The sequence below is a fragment of the Elephantulus edwardii genome, unplaced genomic scaffold (genome assembly GCF_000299155.1).
Source record: "Elephantulus edwardii isolate Elephantulus edwardi_28Jun2011 unplaced genomic scaffold, EleEdw1.0 scaffold00184, whole genome shotgun sequence".
NCBI lineage: Eukaryota > Metazoa > Chordata > Mammalia > Macroscelidea > Macroscelididae > Elephantulus > Elephantulus edwardii.
Genome location: NW_006399934.1, coordinates 5,281,321 through 5,297,325, shown reverse-complemented (window position 1 = coordinate 5,297,325; position 16,005 = coordinate 5,281,321). Strand labels below are relative to the sequence as shown.

Here is a 16,005-nt window from a genome sequence, read left to right as displayed (position 1 = left end):
TCCAAAGTACCAAAGAACAATAATGCCAGTTTATAAATGTAGGTGTGTCTGAGGACCAAGCTGTGTTATTTTTCAATTGTTAAATATGCATCTGAAAGTTGTACAATGAATAAGGATGACAGAGAGAGATACATTTGAATTATAATGTTGTCAAAGAGTACATCAAAGAGTACACCACAGACTGTCAAAAGAATAAACAAATCTGAATGCTCTTTATAGGCCAGAATGGTAGAATTTCATCTTATACAAGCTTTGGGCATGATATCAGATGAGGCAAGTCCTTGGAAAAAGTTATTATGATGAGAAAGTACAGAAAAAGGGAAGAAAACCTTCAAGGTGATAGATTAACACAGTAGCTACAACAATGGAATTGAGGATAGTGCAAGATTCAGAGCTATTTTTCATAGGGTCAACCTGAGTTATTGTCAACACAAAGGCATTTCACAACAACATAAATCCATTACAAAAGGACAAATACTGCATAAAACCACTATTATAAAAAGTTAAAGTTGTAGGAAAATAATTTTTATATGCTTACCATGGATGGAAAAGGACAAAGAAGAGAGTGAAAATTTAAAGAAAATAGTTAATGTGTAAAGAGAAAATTTTTATGTAAGATGTTCAGGTTTTAATTAGTTAGTTGCATTAATTATAATTAATATTATAAATAAAAATGAGTATGATTGATCTAATTTAAAACTAGTGTAATTTGTAACCTTGCTCTCTAGTTAAAATTTTATAATATGTCTAAAGTACATTATAGTAGGAATGAATGAACAAATGGTACTTAGAGCAGCATGCTTTACTCCCATGCAAAAAAAACCCAAACAACCCCAACAACCACTGAACAATAAACATGAAAAAATAAACATATCCTAAGAAAAAAATAAAATAAACATATCCTATATAAGTCTGTATATATAAATTTTAAAAATGAATAAATGTAATTTATTATTTCAGTAGTTCATATAATATTTATGTGATAACATAGTGACTGAGAAAAGGCATAAGATAGATTTTTGGTCTGTTGCATATATTCTAATGCTTGTTTTTGTATGTTGCTTTATAAGGGTCTATTTACTCTGTAAATTTTCTTTGAGCTGTACATTTGTGATTTTAAATTTTTTCATATGCATACTGTAGTTTTATGATAACAATTAAAACCAAAAATTACAATAAAAAAATCCTATTCATATGATTGGTAAAGGACCATATCTTCTAGCACAGAAATTGCTCCCAGGAATAAAGAAAATAAAAACTCACAATCCAGTAAAGAAATGACAAAAGTATTCTTCAAATATGATCAAGATACTTACTATATTTGAAGACAAAAACATGAATATGTAAGATATTTGCAACTTTATTTATAAGTGAAACACAAGCTCACATTAAAACATCATTTATTCATATTCAATTGTAAAATTATCCTACAAGTTTGACAACATTCTGCATTGTTCTAAAAACAGTGCGCCACAGCATTTTTGACTCTACAAATTCCACAGATGTCTGATTCAGATCACTTGCTTTGCATCTGAGAGTGGACAGTGAATAGAATGACAGAAGAAAAATTGATGCCTATGAGCTGCAGTGTTGGATGAGAGTATTGAATAGTCCATGGACAGCCAAAAGAATCATGGAGGCAAGGGTGGCAAAGCTTTGTCTTTGGCATCTTGATATTCCTTGAAGAAGGGCATCATTCTTGGAAAGGTGGAGAGATGACAAAAAAGAGGAAGACCCTCAAACAGGATAGTTGACACAGTGACTGCAACAATGGCATAAGTGTGCCAGATATTGTGAGGTTAGTATATGATAGGACAAGGTTCAGTTCTGTTCATAAGATCACGATAAGTCATACTCAATTTGGCAACTACAACAATTTCACAAAGTGAAAGAATCTCCATCAACAACCATAACAGTACAAAACTTACTGACACCTATGAGGTTAGACATGCTCCCAACTCGGCTCTACTAATAGGTCAGTTAATCCACTATAATGGCCACACAGAACATAGATATCATACTATTTAGGGAGTTATTAAGAAAATAATGGGTTTTAACTCAGGTGGGAAACAATTAAAACCCAATTTTTCAGTCAGGACAGCTTCACTATTACTGAGATACTGTTGTTGTGTACCATCAAGTCAGAATCTACTCAGCTGACACTCCAGCAAGTTTTCAGAGACAGTAAATAACATAGGAGAAGATTGCCCACTCTCTCTTGCAGAGAAGTTGGTGGATTCGAACCACAAACCTTTACATTGGCAGTGCCGTACTGGGCAATATTAATGATGTAAGTGATATTAAACTCTGATTAAAAAACGCCCATTACAGAGAAAATACTAACTAATCTTTTTGGGATTTACATGGAGGTACATTTATATGAAAAGGAATTGTGAAATAAAAAATTTTGTCCAGAGAATTCTTTACTCCATGATTCTCACTAATTCTCATGGAAACGCTTATACCATGGTGGAATTGGGAAAATACCGCCCCCCCCAAAATGTCAAGAAAATAACCCTACAAGCATTAAAAATCAATTTGAAATTTTCCTTGAAACTTGAAAATATGATTCAGTGTTAAGTATAAATTTTATTTAAATTAAATAAATATCAAGTGCATAAAAAGGACCTACATAAGAGATTGACCTGAAATTTAAGATTTGTTTTATAGACAGAAGAGTCAAATAGCAAAAATACGCAGAACTTATTTTATTTGTAAGCAATGACTATATGTTATTTTTCATATTTTCCCCATGACCCAAGATCCTGTATCTACATTTTTTGCTTAATTGCAACTGGGAGATTGGATCCCCAAGGTCAAAATTTCTGGCAAGTCTCGTTTTAAAGTTACTATAGTCTCGGAGGAGTAAAGGACAAAAAGATCTGATGTATTATTGTATTTCTTCAAGTATGGAACAATAGATGAGTAGAATCTGTTGTGATGGGATTTAGACACAAAGAAAGAGAAACTATAAAGACCAAATTATTATATGATAGGTGGAAGAATGGAGCAAATATAAGAGGTAAGGAGAGCAAGACATTGGAGATACTTCTGCGAGAGGACAAAGAATATCAGTCCTGAAATAGAGGAAGTTACTTTTTGTGCTTACGTTGAACTTAATGACAGAGGACTATAATTTATTTAAAAAATTATTTTATGGGCACTAAGACTAAAGATAACCATTACATCATCAAATTACATCATTTGAAAACATGAGGGAAAACATTTTGAATGATTGCAATATATATGTTTAGGTGAGTGGATTTAAACAATAATACATAATTTTCAAAACTGAACACAAAGTAACAAAAGCTATCTTTAACAGTGTTGTTTCTAGGAAACATCATCAAAATTAGGATATAACATTTTACTGCTAAAAATAACATTTCATTGAATAAATGGAAGTAAAACTGGCTATGGAATGACTTTTTGATTAAGTGAAATTTGGTTGTGATCATTTATACTTTCATTGTTTTGCCAACTTTTATGATACTTTCTCAGGTCTAGCAATTCTCCTATGCTGTTTAATTGACTACCCATGCACACATATTCCCATAAGCTGTAGAATGAATGCCTTTTTTATTTTCTTAAAAATTATTCACAGATGCATATCAAAGTATGATATGACCAGAGAATGACTTATTCATGGGAAAAGTATAAATTTTAACAGGATTATCTATTAATTTATAGAAATTAGTCAATTTTTCTTGATACCAGTCAAATTATGCATGCTACTGATGTGTTTGACTACAGAGAAAGTGAGGAATACCATAAAAATATATGAAATCAGAATGGAAAGATTACCAAAGTAATAGTAACAAATTAATATAAAAATATTTGATTAATCTTTGTGTTATTTTACATCAACTCATTTAATCTCTATAAAAACTCCCATATGTTGATTAGTTGAATTAATTGTCCAGAGGCAGAAAAAAAGAATGCAAATGGAGTATATGTAATACTATTTATCATTATCTCCTTAGTTTATTCAATCACGAGTCCTAGAAGAAACTACTTAAGCCAAAAATCAAATAGGCTATCTAATAATGCAAACATTACAATGAAATCTAATGTAAATTATTTAGTATAGCCAGAATAACTCTCTTAACCAATAAAATAGGATTAAGCAAAGGATGTTTCTTGGAAAAGGTACCTTTTACATAACATGCCTGATAATTTTTTCATTATAAAATGAACATGTATTATTGAAAAATTTGGAAAAACAGATAACAAAAATGATATAATAAAATAATTAATGCTCTAAAATTTAAGGATAATATCTATGATAATTTTTGTTATGCTTTCCCATAATTTTGTTTCAATATGTTTACATATATTTCAAAAATATTTGAGACTTTGAGGTTGTTAAAAGTTACAGCTTGCTCGGCTTTACAGTCAACACTCTTGGCATCAGCAGTAAGGAAACTAAAAGATGAATTGTATTAGGTAAATTTGTTGTCAGGTATCTTTCATGAGTACTGAGAAGAAATGTTGTCAGTCTAAACAATAAGATACACCTGTTACATTCCATGGTCTTGGCAATTACTTGCTATGTATTAGAGAGTTGGACAATGACTAAGGATGACAGAAATATTAATGCCTTTGATTTATGGTGCTTGAAGAGAGTCTTGAACACACCATGTACTGCCAAGAAAACAAATAGGTCTGTCTTAAAGAAGGTGAAATCAAGTTTCACTTTGGAGGTTAGGATGTTGAAGCTCTGTCTCACATATTTTGGGTATGTGGCCAGGAGAGACTGATCCTTGTGAAGGATATCATGCTCTGAAAGGTGGAAGGACAGCAACAGAAGACAGAGATACTGGATGAGGTGGATTTATACAGTAACTAGGGCAATGGGAATAGGTGTATTGGAATAAGTGAGACTGGCTCAGAACAGGGTAGGCTTCAAAGCTAGTGTACATAGAGTCGCTATGAGTCGAAGGTGGCTTGAACAGCATATAACAACAACATATTTTATGTGATATCTCATTCATAATACTGAAATACAGTGAGAAAATAAAAGTTTTAAATATTTAAAATTCTTTTATTGACTATGTTGCTGTTGTTGTTAAGTGCCGTCGAGCTGTAGGCAACCCTATGAACCAAAGACCTCAACACTTGTGTGACTTTCATCCTTTCTCCAGGTTCATAGGATTTCTGGAGCAAGCTATTTCAAAAGTGGATGCCACTTCTGCTGCCAAGGTTGTTTTAATAGAGGAGCTCCACCAAACACTGTCCACCATGAGTAACCATTATTGTATTTGACACATCAGTGTCACAGTGTTCAGCTTCACAGCAACCACAAGTTACCTCTATAGGCAAGTAGACACACAAGGACTATACGACTTAGAAGAATATTTGACCAAAAACAATTAAAAAACAGGCTTAGGGCCCATGGATTAAATTCTCCCACCTTTGTCTTGGTAGAATAAATTTCTGTCCACTAGTTTCTTTTTAATCAGTATATAAATAAAATATATTAAATAATTTTCTGTTCTGAAACATGAAAGTTATTAATTCTAATTTTTCAGTAATATAACTATTCCAATGATGGAATCCTATCACAAGAATATTTGTGTTTTTGCTTATATATCCCAACTTTTTATTAAGGAAAAAAACACCAGAAAAATCAATATCACTTTTTATTAGTTAAAAACAGCATTTAAGGCAAGCTCTGGTGGCCTAGTGGCAAGAAGCTACATTGCAAACCCAGAGGTGTGTGGTTCAAATCCACCAGATGCTTTGCTGGAGAAGGAGGAACAATATCCTCCTCCTGTACCAGTCAAGTCTGATTTGATGGTACACACACACACACACACACACACACACACAAATGATAAAAATAAAACAAAATTTTTAAAAAAGCTGTTAAAGTACCAGAAGTTTAAAAAAAAAAGACACCAAAAACAGCATTTACTTAATGCTTTCTAATATTTTGTGATGTTTAAATTTTTTGGGTACAAAATATTTCACGCATGTTATATAGTAATCTTTTGACATTGTACCTTTACTTAATAACAGTTCATGTTATAAAATACTTTTATAAGATTTTTAACAAGATGTGTCTCAAAATAAGCACTTACAAATTGTCAAAAAATATTTATTCTTCACAATAGCTTTATTTTCATTTCATTGTATTACTTCATTGTTCTGGGCTAGAATCCAGCTCACTGTTTTTTTCCAGAGCACAATCTTGCTCTGTCAATCCTATAAATTCAGAGAAAAGATTGATCTCAAATTTTGACTAATAGAAATTTTGTATATAAAAGATTTAAATCTTTTAAAAATAAAAACAAAAAGTTATAAAAGAAATATGTTGCTAGGTGACTGCTTGTCTATTTACATTCAAAAAACCATAGGTTTATTCATTAAATCATATGGTAATATATGATAGCACTTAAAAACACAAGGCTTTCTTTCTGAGTTAGATCAGAAGTCTGATCCTTGCTCTTCCATCTACTAGTTAGGCGGTTGTAGGCAGGATATTGAACTTTTCTGTAACTCAGTGTTCTCATCTGTAAAATGAATTTGTAAAATTGTGAGAATTAAGTGAGAAACAACTGTATAAAATGCTTATAGAAGCCCTTTACTCATAAGATCATCCCACAAGTCATTAGATTTTTACTCTTGTTTAATCAAAACAAGTATTTATTTATGTGATATACATAATTCAGGGTTTGGGTAAAATATTCTCTCTTGAATTAGTTACTTACTTTACAGATGAGAGAAGTGAAGTATCCTAGGGAGTGTGTGCACATATATATATCATATTTGGTTATTGCCACATCTAAAGTCTACAGCAGACAATTGGCTTAATATTTCTTTCCAGTTCTTTCCATTTTCATATCTAAAATCTGAGTGCAGGTATGAGTTTACAGGAAATAGAAAACTATACTGAAAATATATTATAGAAAAGTCTGATTTGAACATTGTTCTACTTGGTTGTTGTATACCATTGAGTTGGTACTGATCCATAATTAACACTCAAATGAGTTTTCAGAGACAGTAAATCATACAAGAGAGTGCCCATCTTTCTCTTGTGGATTCAAACATCAAACCTTTGCATAGGCAGCACAATTCCTAACCACTAAGTCATGGGAGCTAATCAAATAGAGGACCTGATAAATCATTGTAGAAACCAGAAACATTTCTGTGGTTTGTGTTATTATGTAAACATATATTCTTTGATATAAAGGTTTACAACGTAAATAAAAATATGTATGTTATTAATTCTAGTTATGCTGATTCATATGAATTGATAAAGCTACTATTGAGTTGACTCTGACTCATAATGATCTATATGATACAGCATAGAACTACTCTATAGGTTTTCTTTGGCAGGTCACCAGGCTTTTTCTCCTGAGGGTCTGCTAGATGGGCTTGAACCACCAACCTTTATGTCAATAGTCATGTGTAAATCATTTGTGTTAGCCAAGGACGTTTAAAACAGATTAAACTCCATTAATGTGTTCTGATAAAACAAGGAGATATTACATGATTTAAAATCAGGACAGTTATAGATCAGAATTATATCCTTCATAAATATGCAATATTTTTACTGAAAAAAATTATTTGGAAAAGTTGGTTTATTTGGAGAAGACTGTGTCTTTACTACTAGATTAAGACTTATCAACAACCTGTTATGTACATAATATAACTTTGCTTGAAGAAATTGAAGAAAACTTTTGAAGTATTTTCTAAAACCTTTAATGTGGATTACATAAAAACATCAAGAAAGCACAAATTCTCAAAATCAGTCCAAGAGGTAGCAGCATTATACGGGAGTAAAGGTTGAAATTGTAAAAGATTTCACTTACTTGAATCCACAATCAACACTCATAGAAGCAGTGGTGAAAAAAAAAGTGTTTCATTTAGTAAAACTGCTGTCAAAGAACTCCCTCAAAGTGTTAAGGAGCTCATATGACAGTTTGAACATTAAATTGTGCCTTACCCAAGGCATAGTATTTTCAGTTGATTCATATGCATATGGATATGAAATTTGATTAATGAATAAAGAATAGTGATAAAATGATCACTGTCTTTGAATTGTGGTATCAATGAAGAATATTGCATATATTATGGACTGCCAAAAGAAAAAAAATAAGCAAATTTGTCTTGGAGAAAGTGCAAGTAAAATGTCCTTCAGAGGTAAAGAAAGTGAAACCTAGTCTCATATATTTTGTCATGTTGTCTTAAGACACCAGTGCTTAGTAAAAAGCCATCATGCTTGAAAAAGTAGAGGGTCAAAAAAAGAAAGGAAGACCTTCAACAATATGTATTGATACAGTGACTGGAATGACAAGCTTGAGCAAGGGGATTGTGAAGATGGTGCAGAACAGGGCAATGTTTCAATCTGCACTTCAAGGAGTACCTGTGATCTGGTGCTGACAAGATAGCCTCTAATTAAAATAATGGATGTGTTGCATTGGGTCTTTGTAATTTTATACAAAGCTGTTTAAGAATAATAAGGATAAAGAAGAAATATGTAGTACCTTTCATGTTCAGTAATTTCCATATAAGAAACCTTCACATAGCTTTCAACTATAACCCAAAAGGTAAGTGATTCTAACTCAAAGGTTGATTCTTGGAGAAAGACATGTCTGTCTGTCTGCCTCAATAAAGATTAGTTTGGAAATACCATGGGACTGTTATATTTCATTTAATACAGTCACTATGATCCCACTCAACAGCAATGGGTTTATGTTTTTTTATTTTTAAAATTTTAATCTAAATTAATAGACATGCATTTCAAAACAAGATGTTGAAGAATTCAGTTAGAAACCGTACTGAGTAAACTACAGATGTAATAATGTCCCAGTAAAGTATCAATATTTCCTCAATCTTACCAGAAAAAAATAACTATGGTAATCAGCTCTTTACTATATTAAATTTGTAATAACTCTTTATAAATTCTGACTTTACTAAATATTAGTCACAGACACACTTTTCAAAATACAGATATAATATTGCTAAAGTAAAATTTTCATAGTGAAGTAATAAAAGCAAATATATTAAAATTCTGATTTGTTTCATTATCTTCTTCAGCAAGATCTTCTGAATGCAAGTTCATGAGTCAACACAAAATTCTGATCAGAGGATAACAAGTTTCTAAAATTCTAACATTACTGTTTCTAACAAGTAATGTCACAACAATGAGAAGATTCAACACTACCTTTCATCATCCTACTGGTTTTGTGCTGATGGGCTTTTCTGAATGGCCCAGACTAGAAATGATCCTCTTTGTGGCTATCTCCATTTTCTACATTATGACCCTCCTTGGGAACTCAGCCATCATTATCCTATCTCGCCTTGATCCCCGACTCCACACACCCATGTACTTCTTTCTGGCTAATCTTTCCTTTTTAGATCTCTGCTATACCACCTCCACTGTTCCCCAAATGCTGGTAAATATACAGAGTGCCAGGAGAAGTATCAGTTATGTTGGCTGTGTAGCTCAACTTTTCATCTTTCTTGGTTTGGGATCCACTGAATGTGTACTTCTTTCAGTAATGGCCTTTGATCGTTATGTAGCTATATGTAGACCTCTACATTACACAGTTATCATGCATTCTCGGCTATGCCAACAATTGGCAGCAGTGGCTTGGGTAACAGGTTTCAGCAATTCCTTGGTACAAACAGTGCTAACCTTCTTGTTACCTCGTTGTGGTCAATATAGGGTAGAGAATTTCTTCTGTGAGGTCCCTGCTATGCTTCAACTATCTTGCATTGATACGTGGATCAATGAAGTAGAAATGTATGCAGCTGTAGTGATCATAAAGGTTATCCCAGTTGGATTAATTCTATTCTCTTATATCAACATTGTGAGAGCTGTAGTAAGGATCCAATCCTCTGAGAGTCGTAAAAAAGCTTTCAACACCTGTGGATCTCATTTGCTTGTAGTCATTATGTTTTATGGCTCAGCCATTAGTGGTTACGCATATATGGCACCCAAGAGCAGCTCAGCCAAACTGAAAGGGAAACTTCTTGCACTCTTCTATGGACTTATAACTCCAATGCTCAACCCTCTGATATATACTTTGAGAAACAAGGATGTTAAAGGTGCAGTAAAGAAGTTGCTTGGGAGAGAACAAGAGCAAGGGTGGAACATGGCTTAGGACAATGTAGTCCTCTCACAACTCATACTTTGTCTTCTCATATTTCTGCATGCCATTTACTTACTGTCATTATTATCTCTCCTACCCACTCAAAAGAACTGTGTCTGATTATTAATGTTTTACCTATTCTCTTATAAAAAGGAAAATATTGACAATTCTCCCCCAAACATAATAAAAATATATTTAAAACTCACTTCCCTCAAGGTATGAAGTTCAAACCCACCTGCTGCTCTACAGGAGGAAGATGGACAATCTCCTCCCCTGTGATTTACTATCTCTGAAAATCCATTGGAGGATCAGCTATGGGTCAGTTCTGGCTTGACAGTACACAATAACATCTCTCTCAAGTTAATTTCCACTCATTGTGGTCACACATGCCAGTGTGCAACTGTATTCAAAGGACTTTCAATGGATGATTTTTCAGATATAGGCCTTCAGGACTTTATTTACGGCACCTCTGAGTAGACTCAGACTTCCAAACTGACATTTGGAAGCACCCAGGGGATTCCACAACTAATCAAAGATAATTTATAAATTAATAATTAATATTCATATATTTTAGTATACAATGTATTTTTTGGTTTTGTCTTTTCTTTGTCAGTGAAGTTTTATAATTAATAACTATATATTACTTTCTATCAACACACATTAAAATTAATGGTTAAGGTAATTATTCTTAAATTTGCTAAAAAAGTAGAAAAATCAATCTGACTAAATTATGTCACAAAATTAGCAATAATCTTCTTGAACATAACCAAGAATCACTCCATTTTTTTCTTTCCATATTCTTTTCATGTTGATTTTAATTGATTTATATGATGGTTATGTACATCATTTTTCTTCTTCACTATTAGAGCAGGACATCTTTAGAGGATCAGGTGCAACTGGTGCTTATCTATGCTGCTGTGAAGAAATAGGAGGCATATAGTAATAGCCCTGTGTAATATCTCTCCATGACTTTTTATTTAACCTTTCCAGCAGTCTCTTCTAGCATATCTCTTTAACTCTTCTCCTCATTATACAGAAGTTTTCCCTCCTGATTTCCTCAGAGCTAACTCATAGCTGAACCTCTGCAGGTTTTCAGAGGCTATAAATGACAGGGGAGGAGAATATATACCTTTCTCCCACAGAGGTACAGAGGACTCAAATTGCCAGAGAGACATTTCTTTTTGGATCAACAGTACAACTTCCTATCCACTAGGCCACAAGTACTCCCTGCTCTCCAGGTTAGCAAAAACAAAATGTGCATGCCGCAGTAAAGGACTTCGACCTGACAAAGTTTTGTTGCTTGACCAGAATATGTATTTTCTTCTTGGTGCTCAATAATGTGTATCAGCATTATAATAACTATGTTCAGCAGGCCAACTAGTAAAATAACAATTTTACTCTAAACTGAGAGACAAGAAATCATGTCATTTCCATGTTTTTCCCAACTTTACACAGAAAGCTGTGGTTTGTATTACATGCTGTTGTGTATATGACTTAGAAGAACTGCCCTAAAAGTTTCCTAGGCTTAGTCCTGGAAACCTATTGTCATTATCTTTTCTCCTGTGGGTCCACTATGTCTTTCAACCTTCAACCTTACGGATATCAGTTGAGCATTTGACCAAGTTGTGCCGCCTAGATTTCGAATTTTTACCCAGTAAGCATCATATAGTCATGTAGGGTCAGTAAACATGGGGTATTTAGAGGCTGTACATTATCATTGCTTGAAAAATGTCTCACTTTTCAAAAAAGAGTATTTGGACTTAAGACAATTTAGAATTTCTTGCATGCACTGTGAAGATAACTTGAATAAATAAAAGCACTTCTTTCCTCTCAATCTATATTAACCATTTGTTTTCTTATCTTCTTGGACAGACTGGTGTGCATGTTGGGATGTTGGGAATAGCTGAGAAAGCATAGATTGAACAATGTAGATTAGTTTATAGTAGAAAAATAGGGAAAAATATTTATCTTCAAAGAATGCAATATAGATTATTTCCTCAATAGTGGCATTTCTTTATGCTTTCTTTTGGCAGATACCTTTTAGTAGTGTATGCAGAATTAATTTCTTTCTGAGAGTATGGGAAATTAACTGCTTGAAGATGTAAACAAATGCTTATTATCCTTTGAGTAATATATCACAATTCACTTTTCATAATTTATCCCAAGTCTTACCTATCTTAAAACCATGAAAACACAAATTTCCTTGCATTATCCATTTTAGATATAATTTTAATAGTATTTCAGAAAGTTACTAATGAAATGGACTTAGGTTACAACTATTACAAATAACACAGTTTCAACTCCTCTCTAGGTAAACATTAATATCTATCTCTTCAAGAATTTCTATACAGTATTTTGTAATATTTTCAGTTAGGTAGAAGTAGTCCGCTTGATCTCGTAGCAGCCCATGGTATATCCAATACCTTTCTCCAGTGCCACAGCTCAAAGGCATCAATTCCCCTTCTATCATCCCTAGTCATTGTCCAGCTTTCTGAAGCATAGCAGGTAATTCCTAAGACTATGGCCTAGAGCAGGTACACCTTAATCTCTAGACTAAAAGCATTGTTTTTCAGAAATTTAGAGAGGGACCTAACAGCAGATTTTCCCTAGTGCAGTTCATCTTTTGATTTCTTGACTGCTGGTGCCAAGAATGTGGATTGTGGAGCTGAGCATTGTTACACAGTCACAGTTTCTTCTCTATCCGGCATGGCACTTCCAGTTGGCCCAGTGATGGAAATCTTTGTTTTCTTGATATTGAGCTTCAGTCCCTTTTTAAAGACTATAGTTCTTTACCTTCTGGAGCAAATGCTTCATTCAGGCTTTACTCAGTTTCAGCAAGTTGTTAATGAGCATTTCTCTAATCTTGATGCCACTTTCCTACCACATAGTCTTCTGAAACATCTGTTCTGCATATAAATTGTAAATTGAAAAAGTATGGAGATAGGACACATCCCTGATGCATTCTTTTCCTGATTTTGAACTATTTGGCATTTTCTTACTCTGTTCTGATGACTACTTCCTGGTACAAATATAGGTTTCATAAAAAAAATCCAATCAGGTGTTCTAGAATTTCCATTCTTCTCAAGGTCAGCCACAATTTGTTGCAACCCACAAAGCCAAATACCTTTGCATAATCAATAAAACAGAAATAGACATTCTCCTGGGACTCTTTGTTCTCAGCCAAGATCCATCTGATATTGGCAATGATGTCCCTAGTTCCATAACCTCTTCTAAACCTAGCCTGTGTTTCTTGTAATTCTCTGAGGATGTACTATTCCAGTCATTTTTGTATAATCTTCAGCAAGATTTTGCTTGTAAACAACATTAGTGATATTGTTTGATAATTTCCACATTCTATTGGATCAGCTTATTACTGAAATGAGGATAAATATTAATCTCTTCCACTCAGCTGATCAGGTAGTTGTCCTCTAGAGTTTTTTAGCACAAGCCGGTGAGCATGTCCAGGGATGCATCCTTTTGTTGAAATGCCTCAATTGTTATTCCTTGCTTTTTGCCGGTTCCTTGGGGGAAGCTTGAATTTCCTTCTTCATCACCATTGCCTCTTGAACATATGTTGTTTCATGAAATTTTCTGTCAGCCAATTCTCTTTGGTATGGTGACTCTGTCTGTACACTCCATCTTTTTCTTTTTTTTACTGAGATATGCACATTTTTTTATATTCTTATCTTTGAAAAGTAAAAGAAATGTACACCCATATTTATCATGGCTTTGCTCACAATAGCAAGGAGTTGGAAACAACCTAAGTGCCCATCAACAAATGAATGGTTAGAAAAGCTGTGGTTTATTCACACAAATGGAATACTTTGCTGCATTGAAAAACAAGGAACTAATGCAATATTATTCAAAATGGGTGACCGTGGAGGGCATTATGCTAAGTAAAATATCTCGGTCACAAAAGGACAAATACTGCATGGTGCCACTGTTGTAAAACAGGACTGACCTTAGGGTTGGGGGGATACTGAGAAAGATGGGTTCTATAATGTATACCGCATTGAAACAGATGAGGGAGAAAACTGCTTAAAAGGGATATGTGATTTGATATTTTTGTCATGACAGAAGTCCAGAGCAAAAGCTGCAAAGTGGAGTGGACCTGGAGGGAGGGATTGCAAAACAATGAAAGAATTTTTCTTTTACTTTTCCAAGAGAGTAGTGTACTAGGGGAGAGGGTTAGGAGGGGAGAAAAGTGCTATAATGAATGAATGGAAATCCATAGTCTCTGTAAATTTTCACTGAAATTAATAATAACTTTTTTTAAAACAAAAAGAAAAGTAAAAGAAAAATTCTTTCATTGTTTTGCAATCCCTCTCTCCAGGTCCACTCTATTATGCAGCCTTTGTTCTGGACTCCTGTCGTGACAATAATACCTAATCACATATCCCTTTTAAAAAGTTTTCTCCCTCATCTATTTAAATGCAGTATACACTATTTATTTCAGCTATCTCAGTCTTCCCCTAGCCCTGATGTCAGTCCTGTTTTACAACAGTGGCACGATGTAGTATTTGTCCTTTTGTGACTGAGATATTTCACTCAGCATAATGTCCTCCAGAGTCACCTATTTTGAATAATATTGCATGAGTTTCTTGTTTTTCAATGCAACCTAGTATTCTGTTGTGTAAATATACCACAGCTTCTCTATCCATTCGTTTGTTGATGGGCACTTAGATTGTTTCCAACTCCTTGCTATTGCGAACAAAACCACAATAAACATGTATGTGCATATAACTGCTTGGGTGGCAGTTATGGTTTCTTTGGTGTATATTCCCAATAGCAGAATTGTCAAATGGTAGCTTTATTTGCAACTTTTTTAGAAAGCGCCACACCACCTTCCACAGTGGTTGCACCATTTTATACTTCCACCAACAGTGCATAAGGGATTCAGTTTCTGGACAACCTCGTCAGCGTTTGTGCTTGCTGTTCTGTTAAATTTTACTTCTGACTGGGGTGAGATGATACATCACAGTTGTGATTTTGAACATTTTTTCATGTGCTTGCCGGCCATCTGAATGACTTCTATGGTGAAGTGTCCATATCCTGTGACCATTTTTGAATTGGATTGCTTACCTTTATCTTGTTGTGCTCACGTATTTTATAAATTCTAGATATAAGTCCCTTATCTGACATGTCATTACTGCTGTTGCTGTTGTTGTTGTTGTTATGTGCCGTCAAGTTGCCTGCGACTCATAGTGACCCTACTAAGTACTTTTTTTTCCAGTCGGTGGCTTCCCTTTTTACCCTGTTGGAGCAGGTTTTGAATGTGCATAGGGATTTGATTCTTAGAAGGTCCCGTTCATCTATTTTATCCTCTCCTGATTGTAGATTTTCCAGGATATTTGGAAGACTGTTTATTTTGTGGATTAGGACTTCTAGAGTTCTTTCAAACTTTTCTTTAATGAAGTTTATAGTCCTTGGCTTTAGTCCTAGGTCTATCATCCACCTAGAGTTGGTTTTTGTGTAGGGAGTGAGGTGTGGATCTTGCTTGAGTCTTCTGCAAATAGTTTTCCAATTTTGCCAACACCACTTGTTACACTGAGTGACATATCTCAGTCACAAATGGCAAATACTGCGTAGTGCCACTGCTGTAAAACAGGACTGACATCGGGGTTAGGGGGAGACTGAGAAAGATGAAATAAATAATATATACTGCATTGAAACAGATGAGAGAGAAAACGTTTTAAAAGGGATATGTGATTAGGTATTATTGTCATGACAGGAGTCCAGAACAGAGTGGACCTGGGGGGAGGGACTGCAAATGAAAGAATTTTACTTTTACTTTTCAAAGAGAAGAGTGTACTGGATGAGAGAGGTGGGCAGGGAGAAAAGTGCAACAATGAATGAATGGAAATCCAAAATAACTGTAAATTTTCATTAAAATTAATAATAA

General features: G+C 33.9%; 1 protein-coding gene across 1 annotated transcript; it reads left to right on the top strand.

Moving 5' to 3' along the window:
- Positions 1 to 9,152: 9,152 nt before the first annotated feature.
- LOC102856661 (putative olfactory receptor 2B8-like) lies at positions 9,153 to 10,115 on the top strand. Its single transcript, XM_006896313.1, has one exon. The coding sequence runs from the start codon at positions 9,153 to 9,155 to the stop codon at positions 10,113 to 10,115; it is 963 nt and encodes a 320-aa protein (XP_006896375.1).
- Positions 10,116 to 16,005: the final 5,890 nt, after the last annotated feature.